The following is a 17,633-nucleotide window of genomic DNA, read 5'->3' as shown; positions in this document are numbered from 1 at the left end:
CCCCTAAAAATCACCCAACGGCTGTTGGAAGGCAGAGGGGAGCCGAGCTACAACTCTCAGAGGAACTATCGACCCCGTCCTGCCGGCGATGCTGACTGATGGGCGGACAGGATTGCGGCCTACCGCGAGGCTCTGGCGGGAGAAGCGGCCGATCTCCCGCGCTTGGTCCGGCGGGTCGTCCCACACGCCTACAGAGGGCCCCGATCTCCCCCCCCTGTGGGCCGGGGGGGTTATCCCGGACCCCACCGGGGAAGCAGTGACTTACTGGAGCAATCCGGGCGGTGAAACAATCATCAGGGACCGCGTGGAAATATCAAAGATGGCCGCCGCTTCCATTAAAAGCTGGAGGAAGTATTAGAAGGGCTCGGCACATACCTGCAATATTTGAGGCTCCATCCTCCACTATTATCAGCGGCTCTGCGGGACACTGACCCTGCCTAAACTGGAGGCTATATTCACACCCCTGGCCGGCACATACTGAAGCACTCAAGCAACCAGCGGGAAATGCCAGGGACTTGCTGATGGCCAGGATGCCAGCCGACCCAGCGCAGCTGCAGGAGTAACTAAGATATATATATAACTATATGTGTAACTATACCTCTAGCAGAGCACTGTATATTGTTTAGTATAGCACACTCCTCGTATTACTCTCCTTGATTTTAAAACAATTGATAATAGTTCTGCTAACTTGCTAAAATTGCCTAAGCCTACATGAAAGCTCAAACTGGCCAGCTCAGTGACTTGCTGCCCCCTGGTGGTCAATATTAAGCAGTGTGGAGAAATCTGCACATGACACTCTTTCACATAAGCCTGAAACTTAAAAAGCGTATCATACCTACGCAAACAAGCATGTATAGCTCAGCTATAACGTTTTGTCAACATGTATCTAACCTGTTATCTAACCTGTTATACCTAAAACTTCAGAGGTGCTGTTTACTCTACCATGACTTTGTATAACACTATTGTTCAACCTCTTATACCAAAAATGTATGCATACCTAACTTGCCACAATACTGCCATCATATGTCTATGAAACTCGAGCCTGTCAACGCTGTTGTGGCGACACAGGCACTGTTGTAACTACCTGCATACCAAAAATAAAGAATTAAAAAAAAAAAAAAAAAAAGAAAGTATGGAGGAGAGCCTCCAAGACCGGTAACATGTCGCCATTCCCCTCCCCCCTTCTGCCCCTTACATATAATCCCGACTTCCCCCCGGGACTAGACCCGAGAGCACTTCGCAACATTCTCCCGGGCGAGACTCCTCGCCTACACCACATCCTCCAAGCAGGTGAATGTAAACCACTGACAGCCCTACTAGGGGAGACACCTACGACATTCATGCACCGGTTCAGACACAACCAGCTAACTAACTTTATCCGAACGCTACCGCAAGGCCCGGCGCTCACTAGGGGCCTGACCACAATAGAAGCGGTCAGCGCAAGCCCAGATCCACTCCCGCATGGAATATCCTATCTATACTCCATGCTGCAACTAGAAACCCCATCCGACACACCCCTTTACATGGGTAAATGGGAGACGGCCCTACGCTCCACACTCACGGATAAGGAATGGGAGTCCATCTGTTACCTAACACACCACTGCTCAACACACAGTAAAACTCAAGAGACAGCATACAAACTATTAACACAATGGTACAAAACACCACACCTCCTACACCAAATTGACCCAACTCACTCTGACCAATGCTGGAGATGCGAAAAAGAGGTGGGAACCATAAAACACATATGGTGGGACTGTGAGAAAATCAAAACATACTGGGAGGGAATCCACAAGGTCCTAGAGAAGTTCTCGGATGCGCCCCCCCCCCCCCCCCTGGAACCGGCAGCAATGCTCCTACACCATACAACTGTCCCACACTCCAAATACAAAAAATCTATAACCGTTAGAATACTTAACACAGCCAAACAGGTGCTCCCCCAATTCTGGAAGCAAACTACAACACCCCCGCTACTGACATGGTTTAACCAAATGGAAGACCTTCGGAAAATTGAGGAACTGACGATGACGGCCAACCAGACCCATAAGACCTACCTAGACATTTGGACACACTGGATCCTTGAGACAGCAAAAGAAGGATTCCAACAGACCATCAGAACTAACGCCCACTGAGACACAGCCAGACTAGACCAACCCACAACAAACACGACTGAGGACGACGGACAAAGGACGCACCCGATCCCCCTCTTCTACCCGACATACCTTCAACCCACCCCCCTCCCACCTCCCCCCCCCCCCCCCCCCCTGTTGACCTAGCTACACGCCTGCCTCAGCCCCCAGGAACGCACCAACACAAGGGAGAACGACAGACCCTAAACAAGAGCTTACCCAGCCACCGTAGACCCCCAGCCAACACTACATACAACCCTGAAATCTAAGGAACCAAACAAGTTTCGGACTTACCAACTCACTCAACCCCTCGAGGGGACAGACATAGAAAAGGAGGGTCCAACCACAGTAAGGGAATAAGGAAAACAAGGAGGGGAAGGAGCTAACTCACACCCCTACTGAAGAAAGTAACCCACAAACTACGCTCCAACAGCTATGGTGGCGCTCACTCCACCTGACTCCCAAACACACCTAAACCACACAGACACTGGGGGAGACACCAGCTAACACACACTTGACTATTTATCCAACCAGAAACGTGACTGAACTGACATAAGTGATTTGCGAACCCGACAGCAATGTGGGCCTGCGTGCCCGAACTGTTAATGTTGATTTAAATTGCATATAATTCATTATGGAGACCTGCGAGTCTCACAGCTTCAAATGTCTTGATTGAAAAAAAAAAAAAAAAAAAAAGAAACAATGAACATAATATCTACAAAAATGAGGCTAACACCGTACAGAGATGATATGTATTGCATGGTATTACCCCTGTATTGTTTGAAACCTTATTGTCTCCCTTTCTACATTCTGTACCCACATAACTTTATGCCTCAATAAAAAAGAGATTTACAAAAAAAAAAAAATATTTGTGTTCAGCGATGTCTCCCGAGTAAAACAGCACCCCCATGTACAGGTTTTATGGTGTCTTGGAAAGTTATAGGGTATAAATATAGTGCTAGCAAATTAAATTCCCTATACTTTCGGCATGGGTTGTCAGGCAGGTCCCGCAAATTGTAATTAATAAAAGGACCTAATTATGTAAAATTATTACGTAAATATATATGTAAAATTATTATATATACACGTGTTACAATTATTTTTATTTATATATAGGTATACATATAGTGATGTATACGTATATACATATATATTATTATTTCGTTCTACGTGTATTTTGATATCTATATCTATATTAATATCAAAATACAGTTAGAATGAAATTACACATATATTTGTAATTATTTTTTATTTTTTAACGTATTTACATATTTTTTTATTATAAAATATATATAGAATTATAATTATGTATATATTTAATCAATATCCTTCTACGTGTATTTTGATATTAATATATAAATATTAAAATACACTTGGTGTATGTGTAAATGTGTGATCCTGGCTGACACACAGGATCAGTGATCACAGTGACTGTCTGTCACTGTGATCACCTCCTGCAGATCACGGTAATTGGCCACAGGGGGAGTGCTTGGGTGGCCAGGCATGCCCCCCACCGCGATCTGCAGGGGAATCCTGCCTGTAGTTACATGTGTCAGCCAATAGGCTGACACATAGTAACTCTGATCGCAGAGACAGCCTCTCACTGCGATCATACTCTGCAGATCGCGGTCACTGACCGCAGGGGGACTGCCTGGGGGGCCAGGCATGTCCCCCAACCGGGATCTGCAGAGTGAAAATGCCGCGGCTCCATGTGTCAGCCGATTTTAAAATCGGCTGACACATGCTAAATACCGATCGCAGTGACAGCCTGTCACTGCGATCGGAAGCTGCAGACCGCGGTCCCCAGGCACAGGGGGGCCGCCTGGGGGGCCAGGCATGCCCCCCGACCGCGATCTGCAGCAGCCATGTGCTGCCGGCCACGTGGGAGGCAAGACCGCCCAGGACGTTCTATGCCATCCTGCGGCGTTTAGAGCCGGCCAATTAAGGACGGCATAGAACGTCCTGCGGTCTTAAGGGGTTAAATGACAGTGAAATTGCAGGGGAATGATCTATACACTAAAACTGCTTTATTTAGCTAAAGTCATTTAGGTGACTATAGTGTTCCTTTAACCCCTTAAGGACCAAACATCTGGAATAAAAGGGAATCATGACGTGTCACACGTGTCATGTGTCCTTAAGGGGTTAAAGGTCTCTTTCAGCGCTGGATATCTGGAGTGATTAAAGCTATAATAGCCATCTCACCCAAACACTAGCCGAGACTTCGTGAAAGGTGAAAAAGAACTGGTTCGAAAACAATGCACACTTTAATACTAACTACCTCAACAGGGGGAAAGTAAATCCCACCCTGGCGCCTTCAAGTCTGGGAGATAACTAGATCAGTAACCGCTGGTCCCCAGACATCAGATTGCCATTATTATACACCCCAAAACATATAAACACACAAATAGTCCACGCCTTATCTCTCCCCCTTCGTCAATCAAAAGCACGCTCACCGCACTCACAGTGCTGAATCGCCACTTCATTAAAAGGGTGACCGCAAGGAGACTTGCGGCTTTCCCTGCGAGGCTCAGTCACCGGGTGGGTGGGAGTGAGGGCGTTCTTCGGGTCAGGGCCCGGTGAAGGACAGGTGGAAAAGAATGGAATGTGACTTCAGCTTCTAATTGGGAAATCGGGGTGAACATTTCAGCGTAGCGGCAGAACTGCGATTCTGTCACAACCCTGTTTTTGCAAACCTCAGAAAAAGCGCCACTTGAGGGCCCTAAACTGTAAACAATGTAAACACTTGGAACATTAATGACACATTACAAAGTCCTGCTCAGGCGGAAGATCTAACAGACGATTTGGGAGCCAACTCCATAAAAAGCACCAGTTCTTTGTGAGCTGAATAATAAACTGGAGCCCAGGATTTCCTGACCATTGCAGGGTCAATCTAAAATAAGATGCACAGCGCCATATGATTAAATAGGCCAAATCAGGTAGAAGCTGCATGGTCCTGATTAGCTTAACGACGTAGTATTGCTATTAACCAATCAGTGTGCTTGTTACCCCATGCCAGCCTTGCACTGCACGGGGAGTAGGGCCTGACCAGAAATCACATTACTGCCAGTGTGGTGCACACGGAGATATCCCCTGCCACACGCTTAATAGGTTAAATATGCAGACCAGTTTAGAAAAAGGACACACCATACAGATCCCAAACATTCACCTTCACACCTACATACACACACACCACTAAACCCATTCCCTGTTCTACAATGTTCTGCAGCTTTAATGTGCTTTAAAGCCACCATCATCAGAAGTGGTGGCTTGATCCAATCACAATGCATCCCCAAAGGATTGGCTGATTCTGACAAGGAGGCAGATCAGGGGCAGAGCCAGCATGATTCAAACACAGCCCTGGCCAATCAGCATCTCATAGAGATGAATTGAATCAATGAATCTCTATGAGGAAAGGTCAGTGTCTGCATGCAGAGGGAGGAGACACTGAATGTTTGGATGCATTTTAGGCAGCCATGACCCAGGAAGGATCTCTAACAGCCATCTGAGGAGTGGCCAGTGACGTTATCACTAGGCTGTAATGTAAACACTGCATTTTCTCTGAAAAGACAGCGTTTACAGCAAAAAGCCTGAAGGTAATGATTCTACTCACCAGAACAAATTCAATAAGCTGTAGTTGTTCTGGTGACTATGGTGTCCCTTTAACCCCTATCTGCCTCTGAAGTTTGGTTTGTGCTTTTTCCTTTTCGGCTATATCAGAGTTCCCTGTATGCAGATTGTACAGTGATAATAAAGATCTGATCCATCTACCAACACAATATTAAACACGCACACACTTTCTAACTCTTTTTATTTGAGTGGTTGTATATTCTGTGAGCAATTTCACAAAAGACCAAAATAGAAAACGTCTGTCTCCTAACGTTTTTTTCCTGGGTTCGAGATCGGAAAATGTAGATTTTAAGATTAACGCCAGTAGAGTCCGAATCTTTACCTTTCTTTCTCCTTTCTGCTGTCCTCCTCTGCAGCAGGCTTGTCTCCTGCTGTTCCCTGTTCTACATGTTCTGCAGCTTTGATGGGCTCACTGTTCTGTTCTTTAACCTCTCTATCTGCCTCTGGCGTTTGGTTTGTGGTTCCTTTTGGGGGTTCCTCCTTTTCGGGCTGCTCAGCTTCCTGGTCATCGTCGGCTTTAGCTCTTTTTGGGGAACTCTGCAGAAAGAGGAAGAGAATGGGGATCATTTTCAAAGCAAAAAAGCTAGAAATGAAACAGATTTTTGTTTTTTGGAAACAATACGGGATACGATATAATAAACAACAACATGTACACCTACCCCAATAATCACAGTGATAAAGCCAAGCACACACAACAAGGTGCTGAACACCGTTCCCACGCAAAGTGTCCATAGGGCATTGAAGGTGTAACAATATGAACTAGAGCGGTGTCCGGTTACAACATACGGGGTTATATATAAAAAGTATTACAAGATCGGATAGTTGAGGCACTCACTAGAATTATAGCAGGTGGCAGTAAATCAACCAAAGAATCCCCAAAACCTTGTGAAAGACATAGAATGTACACAAAACAGAACGTGATAAACCACACCGGAATAAAGAACATGTAACACGTGTGGTACAAATGGACAATAATTTGACTTGTATAACCTCAGAAAGAAAAAAAAGAACAAACAAATAATAGTGTGATATGAAATATCAATACAAAGTATTGTGTGCTGAAAAGTAGTGGGATAGTTGCCACGGAAACGTCAGGAACAGGGGATAGGTGGCTCTGCCCTTTTCAGAACAGACACTTTGCATACATAACTCATACACTATAAACACACAGAAAGAGGACATGAGGCAAAACCAAAACCAGATTCCTTAAAGAGGCAGAAAAACAAAGGCCACGAAGGCACCAGATGATGAGGGTGTGAAAGTACAGATTCATTTACTAAATCTATTTTGATCCACATTAATCATTAAACGGTCTTATCCCAGAAATCACTGCACTCCCGATAATAAAAAAAACTTGTGGAGTTAATAGAGCGACTTTTCTGCCTGGCGTCTTGCCGATACTGCTGCATATATTCCAGACAGCCCGGTGCTAAGGAGAAAAGGCCGTTTTCCTCACATTAACTATAACTAAACTGCGCTTTCTGTGTGAGCTCAGAGATGTCTGGGTTTTTAATCTTTGTCAGCCAAGCATTGACAAACAGAACAGTATTATGCAATTTACTCTATTCTTCTTTTGAAGGGCACACAGTGTTACAAATTTAAAAGAACAAAGTAATCGCCCCTTGGATACGGTGGAACAGCAATAACAGGTTTTCTGTCCGAGCAATTTGTGCGTTTTTAATTGCTTGCTATATGCAGATATTTATATTGATCTGTGAATATTGTATGCCGATATGTCCGGGGTTGGTTGACTGACTGAAGAACGAAAAGCGCTATAACACTATAATAGTGAAACACCTAGAATTATCATGTATTTTTGTAAGTGTATTGAATATTATTTTAATTACTCATAGGTTTAGTTTATTTGAATATAGAACATCATGTTTACTACTAATAGACCTATGATCCCATTAGTAGGGAGAAGATAGTATGATTATTATTTATTGATCCCATTAGTAGGGAGTAGATAGTATGATTATTATTTATTTAATGATCCCATTAGTATGGAGTAGATAGTATGATTATTATTTATTTAATGATCCCATTAGTAGGGAGTAGATAGTATGATTATTATTTATTTAATGATCCCATTAGTATGGAGTAGATAGTATGATTATTATTTATTTAATGATCCCATTAGTAGGGAGTAGATAGTATGATTATTATTTATTTAATGATCCCATTAGTAGGGAGTAGATCGTATGATTATTATTTATTTAATGATCCCATTAGTAGGGAGTAGATCGTATGATTATTATTTATTTAATGATCCCATTAGTAGGGAGTAGATAGTATGATTATTATTTATTTAATGATCCCATTAGTAGGGAGTAGATCGTATGATTATTATTTATTTGATGATCCCATTAGTAGTGAGTAGATAGTATGATTATTATTTATTTAATGATCCCATTAGTAGGGAGTAGATAGTATGATTATTATTTATTTAATGATCCCATTAGTATGGAGTAGATAGTATGATTATTATTTATTTAATGATCCCATTAGTAGTGAGTAGATAGTATGATTATTATTTATTTAATGATCCCATTAGTATGGAGTAGATAGTATGATTATTATTTATTTAATGATCCCATTAGTAGGGAGTAGATAGTATGATTAATATTTATTTAATGATCCCATTAGTAGGGAGTAGATAGTATGATTATTATTTATTTAATGATCCCATTAGTATGGAGTAGATAGTATGATTATTATTTATTTAATGATCCCATTAGTAGGGAGTAGATAGTATGATTATTATTTATTTAATGATCCCATTAGTATGGAGTATATAGAATGTTTATTATTTATTTGATGATCCCATTAGTATGGAGTAGATAGTATGATTATTATTTATTTAATGATCCCATTAGTAGGGAGTAGATAGTATGATTATTATTTATTTAATGATCCCATTAGTAGTGAGTAGATAGTATGATTATTATTTATTTAATGATCCCATTAGTATGGAGTAGATAGTATGATTATTATTTATTTAATGATCCCATTAGCAGGGAGTAGATAGTATGATTATTATTTATTTGATGATCCCATTAGTATGGAGTAGATAGTATGATTATTATTTATTTAATGATCCCATTAGTAGTGAGTAGATAGTATGATTATTATTTATTTAATGATCCCATTAGTATGGAGTAGATAGTATGATTATTATTTATTTAATGATCCCATTAGTAGGGAGTAGATAGTATGATTAATATTTATTTAATGATCCCATTAGTAGGGAGTAGATAGAATGATTATTATTTATTTAATGATCCCATTAGTATGGAGTAGATAGTATGATTATTATTTATTTAATGATCCCATTAGTAGTGAGTAGATAGTATGATTATTATTTATTTAATGATCCCATTAGTAGGGAGTAGATAGTATGATTATTATTTATTTAATGATCCCATTAGTATGGAGTAGATAGTATGATTATTATTTATTTATTGATCCCATTAGTATGGAGTAGATAGTATGATTATTATTTATTTAATGATCCCATTAGTATGGAGTAGATAGTATGATTATTATTTATTTAATGATCCCATTAGTATGGAGTAGATAGTATGATTATTATTTATTTAATGATCCCATTAGTAGGGAGTAGATAGTATGATTAATATTTATTTAATGATCCCATTAGTAGGGAGTAGATAGAATGATTATTATTTATTTAATGATCCCATTAGTATGGAGTAGATAGTATGATTATTATTTATTTAATGATCCCATTAGTAGTGAGTAGATAGTATGATTATTATTTATTTAATGATCCCATTAGTAGGGAGTAGATAGTATGATTATTATTTATTTAATGATCCCATTAGTATGGAGTAGATAGTATGATTATTATTTATTTATTGATCCCATTAGTATGGAGTAGATAGTATGATTATTATTTATTTAATGATCCCATTAGTATGGAGTAGATAGTATGATTATTATTTATTTAATGATCCCATTAGTAGGGAGTAGATAGTATGATTATTATTTATTTAATGATCCCATTAGTAGGGAGTAGATCGTATGATTATTATTTATTTGATGATCCCATTAGTAGTGAGTAGATAGTATGATTATTATTTATTTAATGATCCCATTAGTAGGGAGTAGATAGTATGATTATTATTTATTTAATGATCCCATTAGTATGGAGTAGATAGTATGATTATTATTTATTTAATGATCCCATTAGTAGGGAGTAGATAGTATGATTAATATTTATTTAATGATCCCATTAGTAGGGAGTAGATAGTATGATTATTATTTATTTAATGATCCCATTAGTATGGAGTAGATAGTATGATTATTATTTATTTAATGATCCCATTAGTAGGGAGTAGATAGTATGATTATTATTTATTTAATGATCCCATTAGTATGGAGTATATAGAATGTTTATTATTTATTTGATGATCCCATTAGTATGGAGTAGATAGTATGATTATTATTTATTTAATGATCCCATTAGTAGGGAGTAGATAGTATGATTATTATTTATTTAATGATCCCATTAGTAGTGAGTAGATAGTATGATTATTATTTATTTAATGATCCCATTAGTATGGAGTAGATAGTATGAGTATTATTTATTTGATGATCCCATTAGTAGTGAGTAGATAGTATGATTATTATTTATTTAATGATCCCATTAGTATGGAGTAGATAGTATGATTATTATTTATTTAATGATCCCATTAGCAGGGAGTAGATAGTATGATTATTATTTATTTGATGATCCCATTAGTATGGAGTAGATAGTATGATTATTATTTATTTGATGATCCCATTAGTAGTGAGTAGATAGTATGATTATTATTTATTTAATGATCCCATTAGTAGTGAGTAGATAGTATGATTATTATTTATTTAATGATCCCATTAGTATGGAGTAGATAGTATGATTATTATTTATTTAATGATCCCATTAGTAGTGAGTAGATAGTATGATTATTATTTATTTAATGATCCCATTAGTATGGAGTAGATAGTATGATTATTATTTATTTAATGATCCCATTAGTAGGGAGTAGATAGTATGATTATTATTTATTTAATGATCCCATTAGTAGTGAGTAGATAGTATGATTATTATTTATTTAATGATCCCATTAGTATGGAGTAGATAGTATGAGTATTATTTATTTGATGATCCCATTAGTAGTGAGTAGATAGTATGATTATTATTCATTTAATGATCCCATTAGTAGGGAGTAGATAGTATGATTATTATTTATTTAATGATCCCATTAGTATGGAGTAGATAGTATGAGTATTATTTATTTGATGATCCCATTAGTAGGGAGTAGATAGTATGATTATTATTTATTTAATGATCCCATTAGTATGGAGTAGATAGTATGATTATTATTTATTTAATGATCCCATTAGTATGGAGTAGATAGTACGAGTATTATTTATTTGATGATCCCATTAGTAGTGAGTAGATAGTATGATTATTATTTATTTAATGATCCCATTAGTAGTGAGTAGATAGTATGATTATTATTTATTTATTGATCCCATTAGTATGGAGTAGATAGTATGATTATTATTTATTTGATGATCCCATTAGTAGGGAGTAGATAGTGTGATTATTATTTATTTTAGGATTTAACTTGTAGGGAGTAGATAATACGATTGCTATTTGATGATCCCATTTGTAGGGAGCAGATATTACGATTAATATTTATTTTACGATAACAAGCCCGCTACCTCTGCCAAGTCCTCTGCTTTCCGTTTGGCCGCAGCTTTCTCGTTCCTCTCTTTGGACTGCTCGTCAATCACTAACTTCCCTTCCTCGTCGCTGCTGCCTTCAGCATTTCCTTTCTTCTCACCATCCCCCTCTGGTTTCTCCTCTTCATCCTCCTCTTCGTCATCAACATTTGCCTTGGGGCTTTTCTTCGGGGTGGTCTGCAAGGATAACAGAAGAGATGTTGGTCAATTAGGTGGCGATAGGCACTTTGAAAGATAACGTACCATAGTACAAATACTGATAAAACACGTGAGGAGAGATATACACACTAACCTGGTCATCATCCTTTTCAGCTTCCTGCCCAGTGGCTTTCGCCGAGGACCTCTTTTTCCGAGATGGCTTGAAAAAGGGGGAGACAAAGAAAGACTTTATTATAATGCAAGTTCGTTACTCAGATCAGGGCACGTAGAGACAGCTCGCTACCCAGATCAGGGCACGTAGAGACCGCTCGCTACCCAGATCAGGGCACGTAGAGACCGCTCGCTACCCAGATCAGGGCACGTAGAGACCGCTCGCTACCCAGATCAGGGCACGTAGAAACAGCTCGCTACCCAGATCAGGGCACGTAGAGACTGCTCGCTACCCAGATCAGGGCACGTAGAGCCCGCTCGCTACCCAGATCAGGGCACGTAGAGCCCGCTCGCTACCCAGATCAGGGCACGTACAGCCCGCTCGCTACCCAGATCAGGGCACGTAGAGACCGCTCGCTACCCAGATCAGGGCACGTAGAGACAGCTCGCTACCCAGATCAGGGCACGTAGAGACAGCTCGCTACCCAGATCAGGGCACGTAGAGACAGCTCGCTACCCAGATCAGGGCACGTAGAGACAGCTCGTTACCCAGATCAGGGCACGTAGAGACAGCTCGCTACCCAGATCAGGGCACATAGAGACAGCTCGCTACCCAGATGAGGGCATAGAGACAGCTCGCTACCCAGATCAGGGCACATAGAGACAGCTCGTTACCCAGATGAGGGCACGTAGAGACAGCTCGTTACCCAGATCAGGGCACGTAGAGACAGCTTGTTACCCAGATCAGGGCACGAAGAGACAGCTCGCTACCCAGATCAGGGCACGAAGAGACAGCTCGCTACCCAGATCAGGGCACGTAGAGACTACTTGTTACCTAGATTACAGCAGAGCAGAGGTCTAAATTGCATATTGAGGACAAATGTATGAGAACTTTTAATAACAGTTAAAGCCCATTTAAGTGTCTTTTGTCTGATTTTAAGAGAGAGAAAGACAAACATCAAGGTTGCTTTTATTTACAGAGCTCAGTTGGACTGATCACTAACACCGAGTGTTTTTAAAGGAACACTATAGTCACCTAAATTACTTTAGCTAAATAAAGCAGTTTTAGTGTATAGATCATTCCCCTCCAATTTCACTGCTCAATTCACTGTCATTTAGGAGTTAAATCACTTTGTTTCTGTTTATGCAGCCCTAGCCACACCTCCCCTGGCTATGATTGACAGAGCCTGCATGAAAAAGAAACTGGTTTCACTTTCAAACAGATGTAATTTACCTTAAATATTTTTATCTCAATCTCTAAATTGAACTTTAATCACATACAGGAGGCTCTTGCAGGGTCTAGCAAGCTATTAACATAGCAGGGGATAAGAAAATCTTAATTAAACAGAACTTGCAATAAAGAAAGCCTAAATAGGGCTCTCTTTACAGGAAGTGTTTATGGAAGGCTGTGCAAGTCACATGCAGGGAGGTGTGACTAGGGTTCATAAACAAAGGGATTTAACTCCTAAATGGCAGAGGATTGAGCAGTGAGGCTGCAGGGGCATGTTCTATACACCAAAACTGCTTCATTAAGATAAAGTTGTTCACGTGACTATAGTGTCCCTTTAATATTAGGAGTGCCCCAGTTCAGGTTATAGAGGTCTCCATGTGAAGCAAAAGTTATCACTTCAATCCCCCCACCACCAAATTTCCCGGTTTGTATGTACACTTGATCGGCAGAGGGTAGGAAACAAAATCTGACAAATAATAAAAGTCAAATAATAACATTAGAAAAAATATAATAAAACCAGAACTCTGAAGAAAGCAATCTGGGTCTAGTGTCATAGGGTTTGGGGAGTTAAGTCCCTTTAAATATGACATCGCCACAAGATGAATATGTAAACCATGACTGATTCAGTTCTAATTCATGAAAAGACAAGTGCTGACACATTTATGTGAACTCTAATTAAAAACCAGAAATACATACATGGGCCAAAACATGCCGCCATAGACAGCTAGAAACACCTAAAGAAAGTCACTTTACAGGATGTTTTTGTGAGTCATGGGTCACTGGCTCCTCCTGGGGTTTATATGACCCAGAAATTAGAAATTTTGTATGCAAACAAACTGCAAGGAGTGATGGGTAAAATTAGTAAACAAAATACCTCTGTAACTGAGAAGATAACTTTAAAAGGCTGCCGTCTTAATGTAAAGCAGGGTCAGCTCTCATGGGAGCCGGTGAACTGAAGGCACGGGGGAGAAGGGGCACTGAAGGCACGTGGGAGAAGGGGCACTGAAGGCACGTGGGAGAAGGGGCACTGAAGGCACGTGGGAGAAGGGGCACTGAAGGCACGTGGGAGAAGGGGCACTGAAGGCACGTGGGAGAAGGGGCACTGAAGGCACGTGGGAGAAGGGGCACTGAAGGCACGTGGGAGAAGGGGCACTGAAGGCACGTGGGAGAAGGGGCACTGAAGGCACGTGGGAGAAGGGGCACTGAAGGCACGTGGGAGAAGGGGCACTGAAGGCACGTGGGAGAAGGGGAACTGAAGGCACGTGGGAGAAGGGGAACTGAAGGCACGTGGGAGAAGGGGAACTGAAGGCACGTGGGAGAAGGGGAACTGAAGGCACGTGGGAGAGTATTTATCCAGCTCAATTTGTGCTGAACTGTGCCAATTTGGTTCTTTTTATGAGAACCAACCCTACAAATTCCAAATGTGAGGAAATCTATCAGCCTGCATTTAAAGGGACACTATAGACACCCACTATTTAGTCCTGCAATGTAAATCATAAAAATGGGTCTAGAATCCTGGAGGGGGTTAAGTTAATCTTGTCACCTTAAATATGACACGGATTTGTATTCTTAACACTATGCTAATCACAACGCCTTACATAGTGTTGGTTAATTAAAGTGCCGTGTTACCTGGCAGCCAGACGCTTTTACTGTGGGATTATTCTCAATCTCCCAGAGGCCTTCACTGAAACCTTTCCTTTTATTTGCTTTGCCGAATTTCTCCTTGCTCTCTTCGTAAGGGAAGATATCTTTAGGACCGAGGTACGCCCTGAAAACACACAAAACAGGAGGAAAGGAAAAATGACTAGAATCCTTACATTAACGGCTTTCTATTTAACCCCATTAAAACGCTGACTGCTGCAATTTTCTCACTTACTTTTCATGAGTCCCAAAAAAGAACACTTGATATTTATTAGCAGCGGATTTTGCAGCAGGCTCTGGAACCTCATCAATCTGCCAAAAAAAAAAAAAAACAGAGTTAACCATTTGAGAACATTTTATAACATGTCATTGGGAATATTGTCCCAAATACCACCGAAGACACAAACATTAAACAGATCTGTACTGCTTCATTTCCTCCAGGTCAGGTTACCCAATGAGTATTGTTGGCAGGAGACATTGCATGGAAGCACGGCTAATGGTCCCTTGGAGCAAGATATGTAGAGATACACAACCTGCATGTGAGCAGAGCGTGCTGGGACATGAAAACACACAGAGGAATTGTGCAGGACTTCGGGAAGCTCCGATTGGCTGAGAAGAAGTACAGTATCATATGATTGATATGCTGCAGAAATCACTTGCTGGACAGAAACATTGTAACTCACATCACATGCGATCAGTCACAGTACAAAGGATGATTTAGTTTCAAACTGACATTTTACAGAGCTAATCAGGACTAGTGATCTGCGAGGAACCACCTGTGGACAAGCAGGGCTCTCAGAAGCCACCCGATGATTTGTCTCTGTAATAATATGGCAGTTTAAACCGTAAAAGGCATTGTGGGAAAAAAGGGAATTTTACATGGCCAGCCAAAATAATTAAATAAAATAGAATCCTCTGAAATTCAGCGTGGCAACTCTGACCAAGCGCACACAAGCCCTGCCCGATGTATAAAAGGTCTAGAAAGACCGGTCCCAGCATTAATTTCAATGTCACCCTGAACAGCTAATGAATATGAATGTGCTCTGAACATTTTACTGAGATCACTCGTACAAAGCAGGTTTTTGTTAAGTGTTCTAAAGAGTGGGAGCAGATTATGCCAGCAGTCATATGGGTAACAGTGCCCCCACTGAGCTAAATATCAATAGGACAGTGCGAGCGATGCCCTCACACTAGTAATATATTGGCTGGCAGGGTCCGTCTTACAATGAGAGCAGCAGTAATGACACAGCCCTGCCCTGATCACTCACTCCTATCACACCGGGCTGCTGCAGTAGGATGCTGGGTAAACTATTTGTAACTATAAAAAAAAAAAAAAAATTATATATATATAAATAAAAAAAACAACAAACACACAATTGTGTTGTGGATACAATAATGAAGTATTCTATATCCGCGACCGAGAACATACCAATATAATTTGAATTTTTTGAGCATAATAAAGAATGTGCAGATTAAATCGATCACTATTATAGATCGGGTTGGGAATCCATTCTATATACACTATATTGGTATGTTTCACGGGGGGTCATTTTCGGCCCCATTATTGTATCCACAATATATTGGTTTGGCATATAACAGTATTTCAGAGCTTACTGTGAGTTGGTGGATTGTTTAGGTTATCACTATTAGTGTGTAAATTTATGTTAAAAAAACAGAGCAGGCGGGAACACAACACCAACAATTCAGTGTTAGAGCTCAGCATGCTGTCAGCAGCATTAAACCCACATTGCTCATGATCAAAGCCAGCCGGGGGACAGCAGGCAGGCCGCAGGGAACCACATTCTTTCCTGGCCTGTAAAACACACAGCACAGCTGTACAGCCGACAGCCCCTCTGAATCCACATAGGAGGGGCTCCGGGAGGGCACACCTCTCTATATCTGGATAGTAAATCCTTTCAAAGTGAATTTCTGATTGAATAGGAAAGGAGTGACTGTGGCGAAACCAGCTTCGCCACTGTGAACTGGAGAGGCCTGGTTGCTAGCCTCCTGCCCTGCGACTACGGCCCCTGGACATATTGCTCTGTAAAAACTATATTTGGGCATGTAATAATTTATATTACTGCTACTGGGCCTTTAAGGGCCATCCGTGGACATATTGGGACTTTTGGGACTACTGTCCCTTTAAGACTGTGGAGCATATTCCAGTATACTGCCTTTAATATTACATATGTATTTATGTGTTGAGTTTAACCTGGGAGATGTAGGCAGCATTCATCTGATTGTTCGGTAGAATCACTCCCTTCAGTATATTGAGTGAAACTACCGAACAACCAGACCACCCAGGAATAAGTGTGCCTCCAATTACCGGTTGCAACAATGTTGCAAACGGGTAATTGACAATCCGTGCAGTGTGGTCTTTGTCCTCTGGGTGGCCGCCATTCGGGAGCCGAACACGTGGCGGCGGCCATCTTAAACTACCGAACAGCGGTGTTTTGCCGTCGAGTGTCTGGAACTGAAAACGGACACTTGACTAGGCAAACACCGCTGAGACCTCCAGACTTCTAGGATTTCATGGGGAAACTACCGAACGGCCCGCCGTTCAGTGGAAAGAAACCCACGAACTAGGGGATTCATGCGAATCCCCCTTAGGCTCCATAACCCAGGCAATTCGTCTGTTTCGTTCCCTTTTCTGTGACCGACCGCAGGGCCAAAATACATGGAACTGTTTTCGGATACTTTACCCATGCGGTCGGTCAAAACTTTGCCTGCTCATATCTCCCGAACCGTTTATCCGAATGACCTGATTTTTGAATATGTTGTCCCCCTGAATAAGGGCTATCAGGGGATACCTGTTTTAGAGGTGTAACATATGTATTTGGGGTACATCCAGGAATTGGGGAAAAGGGTGTACGGTATAATTATGTTAAGTGCTAATCTAAGGGGAGGAGATGTGTGGGAGGTACATCTATGCTATTGGTTGTTTT

General features: G+C 40.9%; 1 protein-coding gene across 1 annotated transcript in view; it reads right to left on the bottom strand.

The window, feature by feature from the left end:
- The window catches only part of HDGF (heparin binding growth factor), a 43,641-nt gene that overhangs the window by 9,587 nt on the left and 16,421 nt on the right, over positions 1-17,633 (bottom strand). The window contains exons 2-6 of the mRNA XM_063440433.1: positions 14,924-15,000; positions 14,677-14,815; positions 11,800-11,865; positions 11,487-11,684; positions 6,079-6,293 (exon numbers count right to left, since the gene is read on the bottom strand). Coding sequence (XP_063296503.1) covers positions 6,079-6,293; positions 11,487-11,684; positions 11,800-11,865; positions 14,677-14,815; positions 14,924-15,000 — 695 coding nt within the window. The remainder of the gene's footprint in view (positions 1-6,078; positions 6,294-11,486; positions 11,685-11,799; positions 11,866-14,676; positions 14,816-14,923; positions 15,001-17,633) is intronic.

Source organism: Pelobates fuscus, chromosome 13, assembly GCF_036172605.1.
Source record: "Pelobates fuscus isolate aPelFus1 chromosome 13, aPelFus1.pri, whole genome shotgun sequence".
In the NCBI taxonomy this organism is placed as follows: Eukaryota; Metazoa; Chordata; class Amphibia; order Anura; family Pelobatidae; genus Pelobates; species Pelobates fuscus.
The sequence above is the reverse complement of the archived record's forward strand: the minus strand, read 5'-3'. Positions and strand labels throughout refer to the sequence as shown.